General features: G+C 48.7%; 2 protein-coding genes across 6 annotated transcripts in view; one reads left to right on the forward strand and one right to left on the reverse strand.

Moving 5' to 3' along the window:
- MRPL14 (mitochondrial ribosomal protein L14) lies at positions 1-11,730 on the reverse strand. 3 transcript variants are annotated; one of them, XM_025890481.2, is made up of 4 exons: positions 11,622-11,730; positions 9,849-10,000; positions 2,455-2,533; positions 1-468 (listed from the first exon to the last, which is right to left on the reverse strand). In XM_025890481.2, the coding sequence occupies exons 3-4, from the start codon at positions 2,523-2,525 to the stop codon at positions 102-104; spliced, it is 438 nt and encodes a 145-aa protein (XP_025746266.1). In that variant the 5' UTR covers positions 2,526-2,533; positions 9,849-10,000; positions 11,622-11,730; the 3' UTR covers positions 1-101. The 3 variants fall into 3 exon arrangements, with proteins under 3 accessions (XP_025746266.1, XP_025746265.1, XP_073761118.1); XM_025890480.2 differs by lacking the exon at positions 9,849-10,000; XM_073905017.1 differs by lacking the exons at positions 2,455-2,533; positions 9,849-10,000 and having other exon boundaries at positions 11,622-11,711.
- The window catches only part of TMEM63B (transmembrane protein 63B), a 23,850-nt gene continuing 22,899 nt past the window's right edge, over positions 11,283-12,233 (forward strand). The window contains exons 1-2 of one of the 3 annotated variants that reach the window (XM_073905016.1): positions 11,283-11,381; positions 11,843-11,963. The gene's annotated coding sequence lies outside the window, so the exon portion shown is untranslated. The remainder of the gene's footprint in view (positions 11,382-11,842; positions 11,964-12,233) is intronic. The other 2 variants (XM_025890479.2, XM_025890477.2) reach the window with 2 other exon arrangements.

Raw genomic sequence — 12,233 nt, forward strand, 5'->3', positions numbered from 1 at the left:
TACATGAAAAGATTTATTTTTTCACAGGACACTGTTCCCCAGCCATGGGGCCCCGAGTTCCCTCTCGTGAGTCCCACTGCAGCCAGCGGCCCGAGCCCTGCTCACACAAAGTTCTGAGCAATGGCCAGGACCTTGGAAAATTCACCTTCCCTCTGGCGTAGGCTGGTGGGGATGGGTGTCTTAATTCGGGTCCCCACAGGGTTCCCATTGTCCTCAATGAGGACCACATTGTTGGAGTCAAACCTGGGGGTCATCCGGGGACCGGGCATGCGATGCCCCACAATGAGTGCCTTTTTCTTCTGTCCCTTGATGGCCAGCAGTATCCGGTCGCCCACCTTGCCCACCCCGTTCTTGTTATAGACGTGGATGCAACGAGGAGGGCGATGGTATGGGGTATTCCCCAGGGCACTGTTGTCCACCACACGGACCCGCGTCATCTTCTGAATTGCACTGAGGCTCCTGGTGGTGCTGGGGAAAGAAAAAAAGTCTGAGGTCTGTATCTCTCCTGGTCAGGGTGCAGAGGCCTCTGAGGACAAGGCCTGGGAGAGATCACGTTATCAACAACGCAATGAACAGAGCAAAACCCAGGGCCCTGACAGAAAGTCAGGTGCTTGTGAAGACTTCTCTGAGCCCAAGACAGTTTCTTCACAGTCATAAGCTTCTGCGGCTGGGTCAACATCTCGATTTGGAGGGGTTTTAAATAGAACCCAATTTTCTGTTACAACGAACTTCATGGCAGCCTAACTGAAAGCCTTTGGTATCCAAAAGAACTCTGAGGATTAAGGGACTATTTTATGGGCCAGGCCTCACCCATTGCCTAGCCTGTAAAACCTGCTCCGCCAGAATACACTGATTCCCAAACTTCCCATCTATGTGTTGCTGGGACCCAGACGATATGAGTGAGTAGGTTTGCTAAGGGAGTCCCCTGACATAAAAGAAGAAACCAGAAATAAGTCAAGGTAACGATCTTTTGTCTCAGTGCATTTTTCCCCACTAGAATGGAATTTTTTTTAAAGTGCACCTATTAAAGGCAGATAAGCTATTATTAAGCGTCTGATAACAGTGGGATTTCTATCTTTCTGATGCCAGCACCTTAAGTGCTACATTCTCCAGGGTAACCCTAGGCTCTCCCCTCGCATTCCACATGACTACTCTGGGGCAATTTTATTGATTCCTTTTGCTTCCAACTAGTAAATTCCATCTCCGGCCTCACTTCCCTCCTGTATTCTAGCCCTGCACTTCCACTCTAAGCCCCCCCGCCCCCCCCACGCCCCACTGATTCTGCAGACTCACTAGGTCCCACACTGACCTCATCATCTCCCCTTGCACACCTCCCCGTGCTGCTGCAGTTCCTACTTAGATAAGGGCTCCTCCAGCTCCCATGCTGCAAACCTCTCTCTCCATCAGCACCCTGGCTGCCAAGTCCTATTGATACTAGCCATGAAGCCCCTCTGTCTTCTCCCTCCACCCCAACCAACACTTCCTCAGTTTGGCAGCTTTCTCTCTTACACCAAGATTGTTACATTAGTGTCCAAACTGGTTCCGTGTGGTTCCGTGCGCCTCACGTTGCCAGCCAGGGGCTCTCTTTTAGAACATAAAGCTGAGAACACTCCCCTTAGAACTGTTCAGTGGTCTAGCACTGTCTACACTGTTGACAACCTGGCCCCCACTTACCTGCCATCCAAGGGCCACAATCTCTTACCACTGACCACGCCCCTGGAGGCCCGGCCGGGGCCTGCTCCCACTTCCCTTCTGCGAAGGCTGCCTCTGTGCCCCCTTCCCCCTCCTCCGTTAGCAGCCCGTCTCAAGCCATCCAAAGCACCGTACAAACCCCTGTTATTATACTGGTCACATCTCCTCTGAGTTATTTGTTTCCAAGCTTGCTCCTGTGGCCAACTGTGAAGACGCTTTGAGGACAGGAAGCGATTCTTATTCATCTATGAGCAACCCTAGGCGCAGTGCTCAGTAAATGCCCGGGAGTGAGTGCACGAATGGGGCCAGGAGGCATGTCTGCCAACAATAACGCACCCCGTGCTCTGTGTCCTGGCTTAGCATCTAAAAGGAGGTAAAGCTGTCACACTTCTACCATGCCTGAGTTTTGGTAATACGCATGTAACATTTTAAAAAGAGATTCTGTTTTTAAAAGAGGTTTTCACGCACTGGGGGAATGACAGGGTCAGAGAGACGTTGTAGTCACTGCAAGAATCCGGCAAGGACTGAAGTTTCCTCTACTGTCGGCCATTCCCTACCCCACCTCCAACAACAGCAAGGTCGCGTCCTTAACCAATCCTCTTACCCAACCCAGCCAAACCCCAGCTGCTCTGGCCCGTTTAGCTTTCCCAGACGCCAAGCCCACCTCTGTGAGTTCCCACTCCCTTTCTAGTCGCATAACACCCAGCCCTGATGGGAGGCTCACTCAGAGACACAGCTCTAAGAGCCGAATGGGAAAGTTACCTGAAACTGCGCTGGCTGAGCGCTCGGCTTGCATGGGTGAAGGAGCCCCAGAGCCCAGCACAGAAAGCCATGGCAAATCCTGCAGGAAAAGAGGGGGAAAGGGTTTATTTCTAAGTCAGTGTCCTTACTCACAGCCAGCCTGCTGGGGACTTGTGTGGGAGATGGTACTTCTAGCATAAAAACATTAGTCACTAAATATAAACCTCAGTGGTTAAAAGATACGCAGATGATTAGATGGAACTCCAGCTACAGTTTTGCTGATTCATATTCTAACTGGGGTCAGAGAGCTGGATGGCCCAGAGCAGTTCTTGCTATAATACAAGAGCACAGAGGATGCCTTCCTGCTTGAATCATTTCCACAGGCTGGAAGAAAGCAGGAATCCTCTTGTACACACCCAACCAGTGACCCCTCCCCAAGTCCTCCAGAGAGGAAAGCCTGGCGTGCCTCCTGAAACCAGAGCTTCTACCCTCTGCAGGAAGACTACCTGAGCAACTGCCGCATTGTCTTGTCACCATGTCACCTTTCCCCAAATATAAGCGCCAGAACACCTGGGTACCTGAGGGCTAGCCAAGTAGAGCCAAAGGATGCTCCTGCCAAGCCACTGACCAAAGCCTCTATTTGGGTCAGTCTCCCCAACAACAATATAACACAGAAAAACTACCTGCCCCCCACCACAGCTGAAAGCGGAATTTGGAAGAGCAAGTTTAAGATATAAGAACAAACACTGACCCAACACCAGGGCTTCCAACTTACAGAACCCCAACCCTGTGGCTCGCTAGCACCAACAAATATGGCAACCCCAGTGGCCCACAACACCCAGGCATCAATCACTTAGGGGCATGCTGAAGAAAACCCTACAGCCAGGGGGCAATGCCAGCTGCAAGACACCCCTGTTCTAGCCCCGTGTTTGGCTGCAGAGAGCCTCATGGAGAAATCTGCTGAGAAAGACCAGACAAGTACCTTATGGTACCATCTCATTTAAGCCTCACAAAAACCTCTCCAAAATGGGCCTTAGTGTTAGCCTCATTTTACACATGAGGAGTAATTCTCTAACCGGCGAGGTGAAAGAATTTGCCCACGGTCACACAGCCAAGAGCTTCCTGAACCCATGCTCTTACTCAACAGCTAACATGATTTAACTTTAAATATTAGTATTTTTCCAGGGCGCCTGGGTGGTTCAGTCGTTAAGCGTCTGCCTTCGGCTCAGGTCATGATCCCAGGGTCCTGGGATCGAGCCCCACATCAGGCTCCCTGCTCCACAGGGAGCCTGCTTCTCCCTCTCCCACTCCCCCTGCTTGTGCTCCCTCTCTTGCTGTCTCTCTCTCTCAAAAAATAAAATAAAATCTAAAAAAAAAAAGGCTCTGAAAAGCAGTCCGTCTGGTCCAGGCTGCAGTGACCTCTGATCTCGGCCAAGTTTTCCCATCTGACGCTGGTGGGCCCTTTTTCTCATTCCTGGGGAGAAAAGAGGCTCCACAGCTCCTCCACAGAACCCTCAAGATTAGCCCAGCACCACCCACCCACATTCCCTCTCCTGAGAACTGCAACACGCTGCCTCTCCACACTGCACCTCTTCTTCAATAACACTTACGTTAGCCAAGGACTGCCAAAGTGCTGGGGGCTTCCCAGAACTTTCCTGACTTGGGTACAACAAACCCACAATTCAAGGCACCTCTCTAAAATCTGCTGGGCAGCCTGGGCACAAACCCAAACCTAAACCTCCTCTCCGTGCTTCGTTCACAAGCCACCCCCACAACCTATGCCCGTCTCTGCCTGGCTAAATCTGAGCCAGCACCAAACACATCTCCCCCAGTAAGCCTCGTGCAAAACTGCAGCATCACTTGCTACCCCCTCCTGCACACTGAGGACATCTGGGGATCCCGTGCCAGAGGAGCTCTCACAGCTCCAACATTCACCGTCCAAACTCAGGCAACTACATGCATTTGGATACTTGTCTTCAGATAAGGCTGATAACCCTTCACATTCTAGTTCTAGCTATTCATTCTCCAAAACTCAGGAGCCAGAGGTCTTGGTAACATGGCACCTGAACTCACACCAGAATTCAGAGATCATAGAGACTCAGATCACGAGGATTATGTGTACTGCCCTCAGACACAGGAGTAATACATTCACATCTCCAGGGGGTACTTCCATTTTCACAAGACGAGGTCCAATCCAATCCAGACTTTTCACTAGCTCTTTAGTGGATCTGATGGTGACCTCCACACCCAAAGGACTTAAGACATCAAATGGACAGCAGTAAGCATTCCCATGAACATAAAAGCACAAAAGAATCAAATATATTCACTTACTATATACATGTCCCTTCTTTCTTTCTTTTTTTTTTTTAAGATTTTATTTATTTGACAGAGAAAGAGAGAGAGCACAAGCAGGGGGAGCAGCAGGCTCCCTGCTGAGCAAGGAGCCTGATGAGGGGCTTGATCCCAGGACCCTGGGGTCATGACCTGAGTTGAAGGCAGATGCTTAATCAACTGAGCCACCCAGGCATCCCATGTCCCTTATTTCTTAAAAAAAAAAAAAAACTGTGGTCCCCTCCACTCCCACCCCAGCAAAAGACCCCAGCAGGTATTGAAAGAGTAGGAATGCAAAGAATATTTGTTGAATAAAATAAATGAGATAGCCAACAGAAGAACAGATTCCCCTCACCCGTGGCTCTACACAGAAGGAAAGCCAGATGATGCAGAGCTCGTATCTGTGTATCAGGAGCCAGGACATCACATGCAAACATGCTTTAGGAGAGCCACTGTGCCGGTCATGGGAGGATTAGCCCATGTCAGGTTTACAAGCCCCTGGAATCATCTCTTGGGCCTGGTGCCTACAGTACCCATTGTGGAAAATCACCTCATCCCACCACTAAATAACTGGTTTGGATCAGGCCAGAGTAATGGAGGCAGCAATTTACTTCAAAGCAACTCCAACTGACCTTGATGTTATTTCCCAGCATAAATCCATCAGCAGACACAGGCCCTGATTCACTTTGGAGCAGTCTATATATATAATGCTGTGTTTCACAAGCAATGTCATTCTGAGTCTTGCGTTTGCACAGGAAACTAACCCAAAGATATTTCCTCCTCCACAACACTCTCACTCAGAGGCCAGGTACTCTGGAGACTCCAGTGCCAGAGATGGCTTTTCATGCCACTTCCTGGTCAGCACCAAGTACTGCCCTCCGGGTTTATAGTATGAATCACAACCTCTCCGCAGAGGGAAAGGGGGAAGGGGAAGCAAGAGAAGGAAGGGAGGGAGGGAGGGAATGAAAGAGATTACTTAATACAATCCAAGAATTGTACTCATTTTCCATCCTGGTTTAGCTTTAAGATCTCTCCTTCTGTTCTGAAGGCCCTGTAAGTTTCAGGGACACATAGTGAGCTTTTTACTTGACATCATTTTATAGGTTCCCTTGGAAATACACTCAGTGAGGGCAGGGACCAGGTCTGCACTGCTCATTGCTGCACACTCAGAGGACTCAGCGCAATACACATGAATGGAGTTTACTAAGTATCTGTTAAGTGAATACAATTCAATCTGCAATTGCAATTCATGCCCCAGCTCCAAAGAGGCTCCGAGCCGGGGGGGTTGGTGGTCTTTCCTGTGTCCTCCACTCAGGTTCCTAGTGACTTGGGAAAGCCTCCTAGACACAGGGAACTCGTGTTTAATGAATTTTAATGCACAGAGACTGACCTGGAAAAGCAAAGTCTATACCTCTGGTGCTTTGTAGAAAGCAGGAATATACCACTACTTGAGCAAGGAACAGCAAAATGGTATACTTAGTATCATATGTATTCATTGTTTCCACCTAAACTATTTCCATCTTTAAGTGCCTGAGGTGTTATGCACGTTTTATTTTTTTTTAAGATTATATTTATTTATTTGACAGAGAGAGAGAGACAGCAAGAGAGGGAACACAAGCAGGGGAAGTGGGAGAGGGAGAAGCAGGCTTCCTGCAGAGCAGGGAGCCCGATGTGGGGGTTTGAAGGCAGACAACGACTGAGCCACCCAGACGCCCCTGTTATGCACATTTTAAAGGCCTCTCAAGAGGATGGGCTCCAAAGAAACAAACCAAAAAAAAAAAAAAAAAAATCAAAAGTTCAGCACAATCACAAAGGCATGTTCAAAGCACATTGTCAGTAACTAAAAAGAAACGCCATACAAATGCAGGGCTCAGTCACAAAAAGGAAAAACACCTAGGGTAAGGACAGAAATGTCCTTCTTAATTAAAACAGGGAAAAGCAGAAGCCTATCAGCTTCCAGCAATCAAAAAAGGCACTCCCTGGCCCTCTGCCCTATCATGCAGACATAGGTCCTTCCATCTCCTGCAGGTGTCGCCCCAACCTTCCTGTACCTGTAAGTACTCATTTGTTGCTTAAAAACTCATTACTGTTTTATTGTACAATTAGTCTCTTTTAGGAAGTTTTGTGGGGTTTTTTTTTTTAACCTCACACAAGTAGAACGTGTTACAATTCTTGAAGTACTTTCATAGATCATTTTGTTGGATGACTCCCTTTTTTTCTTTTTTAAGATTTTAAGTAATCTCTACACCCAATGTGGGGCTTGAACTCACAACTCCGAGATCAAGAGTTGCATGTTCTACTGACTGAGCCAACCAGGCACCCCTGGATGATTCCCTTCATGAGCACCCAACAGAAACCTATAGACAAATAACAAACAGCAACAGTGTGCAAAGGGTTGAATCTGCTAAAGGTTTTGAATAGTTCTGGGGGCTCAATAAAGTACCATTTTGCAGATGAAGAAATAAAGTCCAAAATGCTAAGCAACTTGCTGACTGTCCAAAGTCAGAAGTCTGTTTCTATTGCACCCTACCCAAATAAGATGGCTGCTTTAACCACTAATAAACTTCACAGAAAGAAACACACCACACAGAGGGTAAGCACTTTCTCCTCTGTTGTAAAACTCAGGAATTAAAAAGCTGTCCTTTTTTTTTTAAATTAAATTTTACTTAGTTAATATACAGTGCAATATAGGTTTCTGGAGTAGAATTCAATGATTCATCACTTACAACACCCAGTGCTCATCACAAGTGCCCTCTTTAATACCCATCTAGCCAATGCCCCATCCACCTAAAAAGCTTTTTTTTTTTAAGATTTATTTATTTATTGTTTACAGAGGGAGTGTACATGTGCAAAGTGAGGGGAAGGGGGAGAGGGAGAGAATCTCAAGCAGGACCTCCTCCCCGCTGAGCGCAGAGCCCCATATGGGGCTCAATCCCAGGACCCTGAGATCTTGACCTAGAGCCAAAACCAAGAGTCTGACGCTTCACTGACTGAGCCACCCAGATGCCCCTGTCTTTTCAGTAAATATCTGCACTACACCCAGCCCAGCCTAGGACCAAAGCTGAAGCTGATCTGATTCACCTGCCAAGGTGTCAGTTTTCACAGCATCACTATCAATAAGCAAAGCTTCCCTCCATGGCACAGTGGGCTCTTTCTACCAAGGCTACCAGCTAGGACTCCATTTCTTAATTTGATTCACAAAGATAAAATGTTTCCAGGGTTCTTGTCCCATGCTTGTTTATTTACCTTATGTTCCACCTTGTTACAAAAATATTTAAAACAGAGGTTCCTTAATATACATGCCAATTCTCAATTATTCAAATTGGTTTTTCAATGTGTGGATTTTATCTATTCTAGCTTTGCTCCCCCTTCATCCCTACCTCACAGGTGTGCAAACACCTACAGTCCCAGAAATAAGTCTGTAACAATCTTGGTATGGTCAAACTCGGGAAAACTGTACAACGCAAAGTTAACGTCTACTTAATCATATACACATTTCCTTCCCATTAGTACCTCTACTGGGCCACTGGTAAGGAGCCAGGTTTATGGAGTTGTCAGTTGGGCAGTAGAGAAAAGGAAAATCCTACGGGAGCCCCTGCACTCAAAGACAGGATGCTGCTGATGAAAAGCATATCTCTTCCACTCCCATTCTCTGGGACCTCAGTAACTCTCTGTCAAGCAGGGGTCCAAGGGAAGAGCAAAGAGGCATGCAAATGAAAATGCTTTGGCTTCCCACGAAAGGGGTTGCCTTCAAGTGGGGAATCCGTCTCTGAACTAACCAGCAGGGACCAGGTCTGCAGCATAATCAGTTTGTTTCCCAGATGTTGACCAGGGAGAAGAGCCTCACTCCCTGATTCTCAGGGCAGCACCAAGGGTGTGTCTTTAAAGATCCCTCATTCCTGGGGCACCTGGGTTGCTCAGTCAGTTAAGCGTCTGCCTTCGGCTCAGGTCATGATCCCAGGGTCCTGGGATTGAGCCCCGCTTCGGGCTCCCTGCTCAGTGGGGAGTCTGCTTCTCCCTCTCCCTCTGTCCCTTCCCCTGCTCATGCTCTCTCTCAAATAAGTAAATAAAATCTTTAAAAATAAATAAAAGATCCCTCACTCCTAAAAGTGTTTTTCACAGGTTAAAGTAGACACAACGAAGTGCTCCTTCTCTTTTCTAAAGACACAAATGATTTTCAGTTTTTGACAGAGGGATTTTCCCACTCTGAGTTGTCTTTCACTAATAAATAAGCTACCTGGTGCCTTTCTTAACAAGAAAGTGTATTATCTGACCCAGAGCAACACTGCGGGACTCTAAATCAGTCCGCTCTTACAAACTGGTTGTCGTTGCTAATACACATGTACAATCGCACCAGGATGAGCTATAACCCAAAACAAATCATCAGCCTCTAAAATAAAGGCTAACTTGTAACCTGATTTTTGAGACCCTCAAAAAGAGACCTTTGGGGCCCCAAGTCCCATTTCCTTAAGAACTATCCAAGTAACAAAAATAGGAAAATCCATTTTATGTGGGCCCCCCAACACAAAAATCGGACAAGATAGGCTTAAAAGGACTCCTACATCGTGTAAGTTTCTAAATGTTGAGGCGAGTCTAAATAATCACGTACAGTGCCAAACAGAGTGCCACCTGAAAAATGGACTCCATGCCAAGGTTTTTACCCCTGATAATCAGGAGCAATAATAAAATATTTTGGCCACTGTTTCTTCATGGATTTCATAGTGCGTTTGATTCAATTATCATTTCAGGCTTTTTTTTTTTAAGATTATCTATTTATTTATTTGACAGAGAGACAGCTAGAGAGGGAATACAAGCAGGGGGAGTGGGAGAGGGAGAAGCAGGCTTCCTGCTGAGCAGGGAGCCCGATGCGGGGCTCGATCCCAGGACCCTGGGACCACGACCCGAGCCAAAGGCGTCAGACGCTCAACGACTGAGCCACCCAGGCGCCCCCATTTCAGGCTTTTTGAAAAGTTCCCTCTTCTTTCTGCCTGTTAGTATGTGGTAATCTTAATCAGGCACAGGCAGAAATAGGCCAGGAATCCCCCAGATGTTCAGACTAAAAAATAGTAATACGTAAGAAATACCTTGTAGTGATCCTCAGAGATCCACTTCCATTATAAGTGCTACTGGCAATGGATCACACCAGCTTTACAACCACAAAATCAACACAATATGCGAAAAGTTCCATAGTAAATATACATCCAAGAAGCTCTAAGGGTTGAATGGACAATTCCATCTAAGAAAAATAAAAACAAAAAAACAGGGCAGATCCTTGTTCATCTGAACTGCTTGCTCCTACCCAAAACAACGCCCACAAGCCAAATCTACAACGATTCTTCCCACCAAGGAGTCTACCAAAGACAATTTCACCCCATTCTCCTTTCTATCCTAAGCCAACCCACTTCCTTGTCCAACAAAATGCTTGTTCTTCAATTCTCTGTATTTCCATGAATGAAGAGTAAACTGTCTCTATTCTTGGGCAGTACCTCCCCTAAAAAAAAAAAGAGAGACACACTCTGTTCGTTATTGTATGTTCCCAGTGTGCTGAGTCCTTGTATACAATTTTAAATGACTGAACACTCAGACTGAGGAAGGCAAGAAGGCAAACAGGAGGATACGGAAGACCAATGCATTTCGAAGTTTTCTGTGACACACAAAAAACACACATGGTATAAGACCTAACACGTTCACATATGTATACCTAAAGCAAGCATCAAGAAACAATACTTGGTCTTACTAAGTACAATGCACTCTGCTTATCTTTTTTTTTTAAATGATGGCCAAGATCCACTAAACTGGATTCCAGCTAACCAATGGGACTCAGTTTGAATGGGAGTTCAGTTTGAACTGCAATAAATCAAACCTCACAGTTGCATTCCAAAAACTACTAATGAACCCTTTAAAAGGCCAGCAGACAGCAGAGACAATGACCAATCACAAGAACCGGGCACAACCAGGTAGGCAGTACCTTCCTCTGTCCAGCAGCCAGGGTTTAAGTAGCTCCCAATATCCCAGCATCCCAGCTTTTCCCAACTTACCCAAGGGTACTCCACCCATATGCCCTTTTGTTACCCTCTTTATAAATTCAGTCCATTCAATCTTTTAGGATGGCAAAATTCATTTTCTGCCCACTATGGAAAGCAATACTTCCTTTTTGTCCCCAGACCAACCCTCTTCAAGCCTGAAGAGAGCCTTCCAGGAACCCAAAATTCAATGAATAAGTTGGTACTCTGCATGCCTTTGTGATCTGTGTGGATGCTATACAGGAGTATGCACACACACGTCTCTCTCTCTCTTTCCCTCCCTTTCCATTTTTCCAGTCTTAGTCCTGGCTGATGCAGCCTCTGGTGAAATAAGAAACCTGGGAACCCCCTGGAGCCGGGGAAGCCACTCACTGGCATGACAGAAAGCAGTGGACTCACTCTCCACACCACAGAAACGCCTGGCAAACGAGTCACCAAGTTATTTGAAGACCCAGGCTGGGAAAGGGAAGGGAAGACGAGAGAAGTAAGACAAACTCGAGGAGCCGCGGCAGGGTGACCGGCTGAGGCCACCTCGCAAAGGCTGTACCGCAACCCACCGCTCCCCAGGCCGGCCCCACATCTCTGCGAAGGCAGGTGAGCGCAGGAGGGGGTCGCGGGGTGCAGGGACCACTGGGGTCCCCGCCGCCCCTGGGGACTGGGAGGGGAGGGGAGGGGTCAGAGGCCGCCCCTCTGCCCCCAAGGGGCCCACTAACCTCCCACTCCAGCTTCTCCCCACCCACCCCGGTGAGTGCGCCTTCCCTACTGCAGGGAAGGAAGACAGCGGAGAAAAAGTTAGGAGCTTGACGCCCATTCCCCCCAGCCACCCTGCCATACCGCTCTCGCCGCCCGGGAATGTCTCTCGCCGGTCTCTCTGGCCCAGCGCCGCCTTCTGCCCCCCACGCGGCCGCTCCACTGCGCCTGCGCGCCCTACCCAGCCGGGAGAGCGGCGGTCTGAGAGTGCGCGCGCGCCTTGCGTGTGCTGGCGTGGGGGGTGGGACCTGCGCGGCCCCGCCCCCTCCTCATCCCCCTCCCTCCTCTCGTTCCCCCTCCCCCAGACTGCCGCGGCCGCCGCAGGAGCCCGGAGCTCGAGCCGCCCAGCGACTCCCCCTCCCCCTCCCCCAGCCCCGCCCCGCCCCAACCCGGGGCTCCGAGCCGGAGCCGAGTCTGCGCCTGGGGGTGAGTACGCGACCCTTCCCCAGCCCCTTCTCTTTTCTTTGAGGATCCTACCACCACCCAAAGAAAAACCTGGACTCAGCTGCGTGTCCCCTCCCTTCAACCTCTTGCGGGACCCAGAGGTGCCCGGGCCCGCGGGACCTAGTGGTGCCGCGCGCTGCCCCCAACCCCGCACCATCTTGAGCCAAATGCGAGTCCTCCGAACCCTGCCGAGGGTCCAGATGTGCCCCGCCGTCTGTCCCCACCCCTGGGGAGATCCCGAGGGGTGGGACC

The sequence above is a fragment of the Callorhinus ursinus genome, unplaced genomic scaffold (assembly GCF_003265705.2).
Source record: "Callorhinus ursinus isolate GAN/ISIS: 27379988/994484 unplaced genomic scaffold, GSC_fseal_2.0 scaffold22, whole genome shotgun sequence".
Classification (NCBI taxonomy): domain Eukaryota; kingdom Metazoa; phylum Chordata; class Mammalia; order Carnivora; family Otariidae; genus Callorhinus; species Callorhinus ursinus.

Coding starts and splice junctions, on each gene's coding strand:
- MRPL14 (XM_025890480.2), bottom strand. CDS start 2,525: ATGGCTTTCTGTGCTGGGCTCTGGGGCTCCTTCACCCATGCAAGCCGA. Junction 469..2,454: donor CTCAGCCAGCGCAGTTTCAG/GTAACTTTCCCA, acceptor TTCTTTCCCCAG/CACCACCAGGAGCCTCAGTG.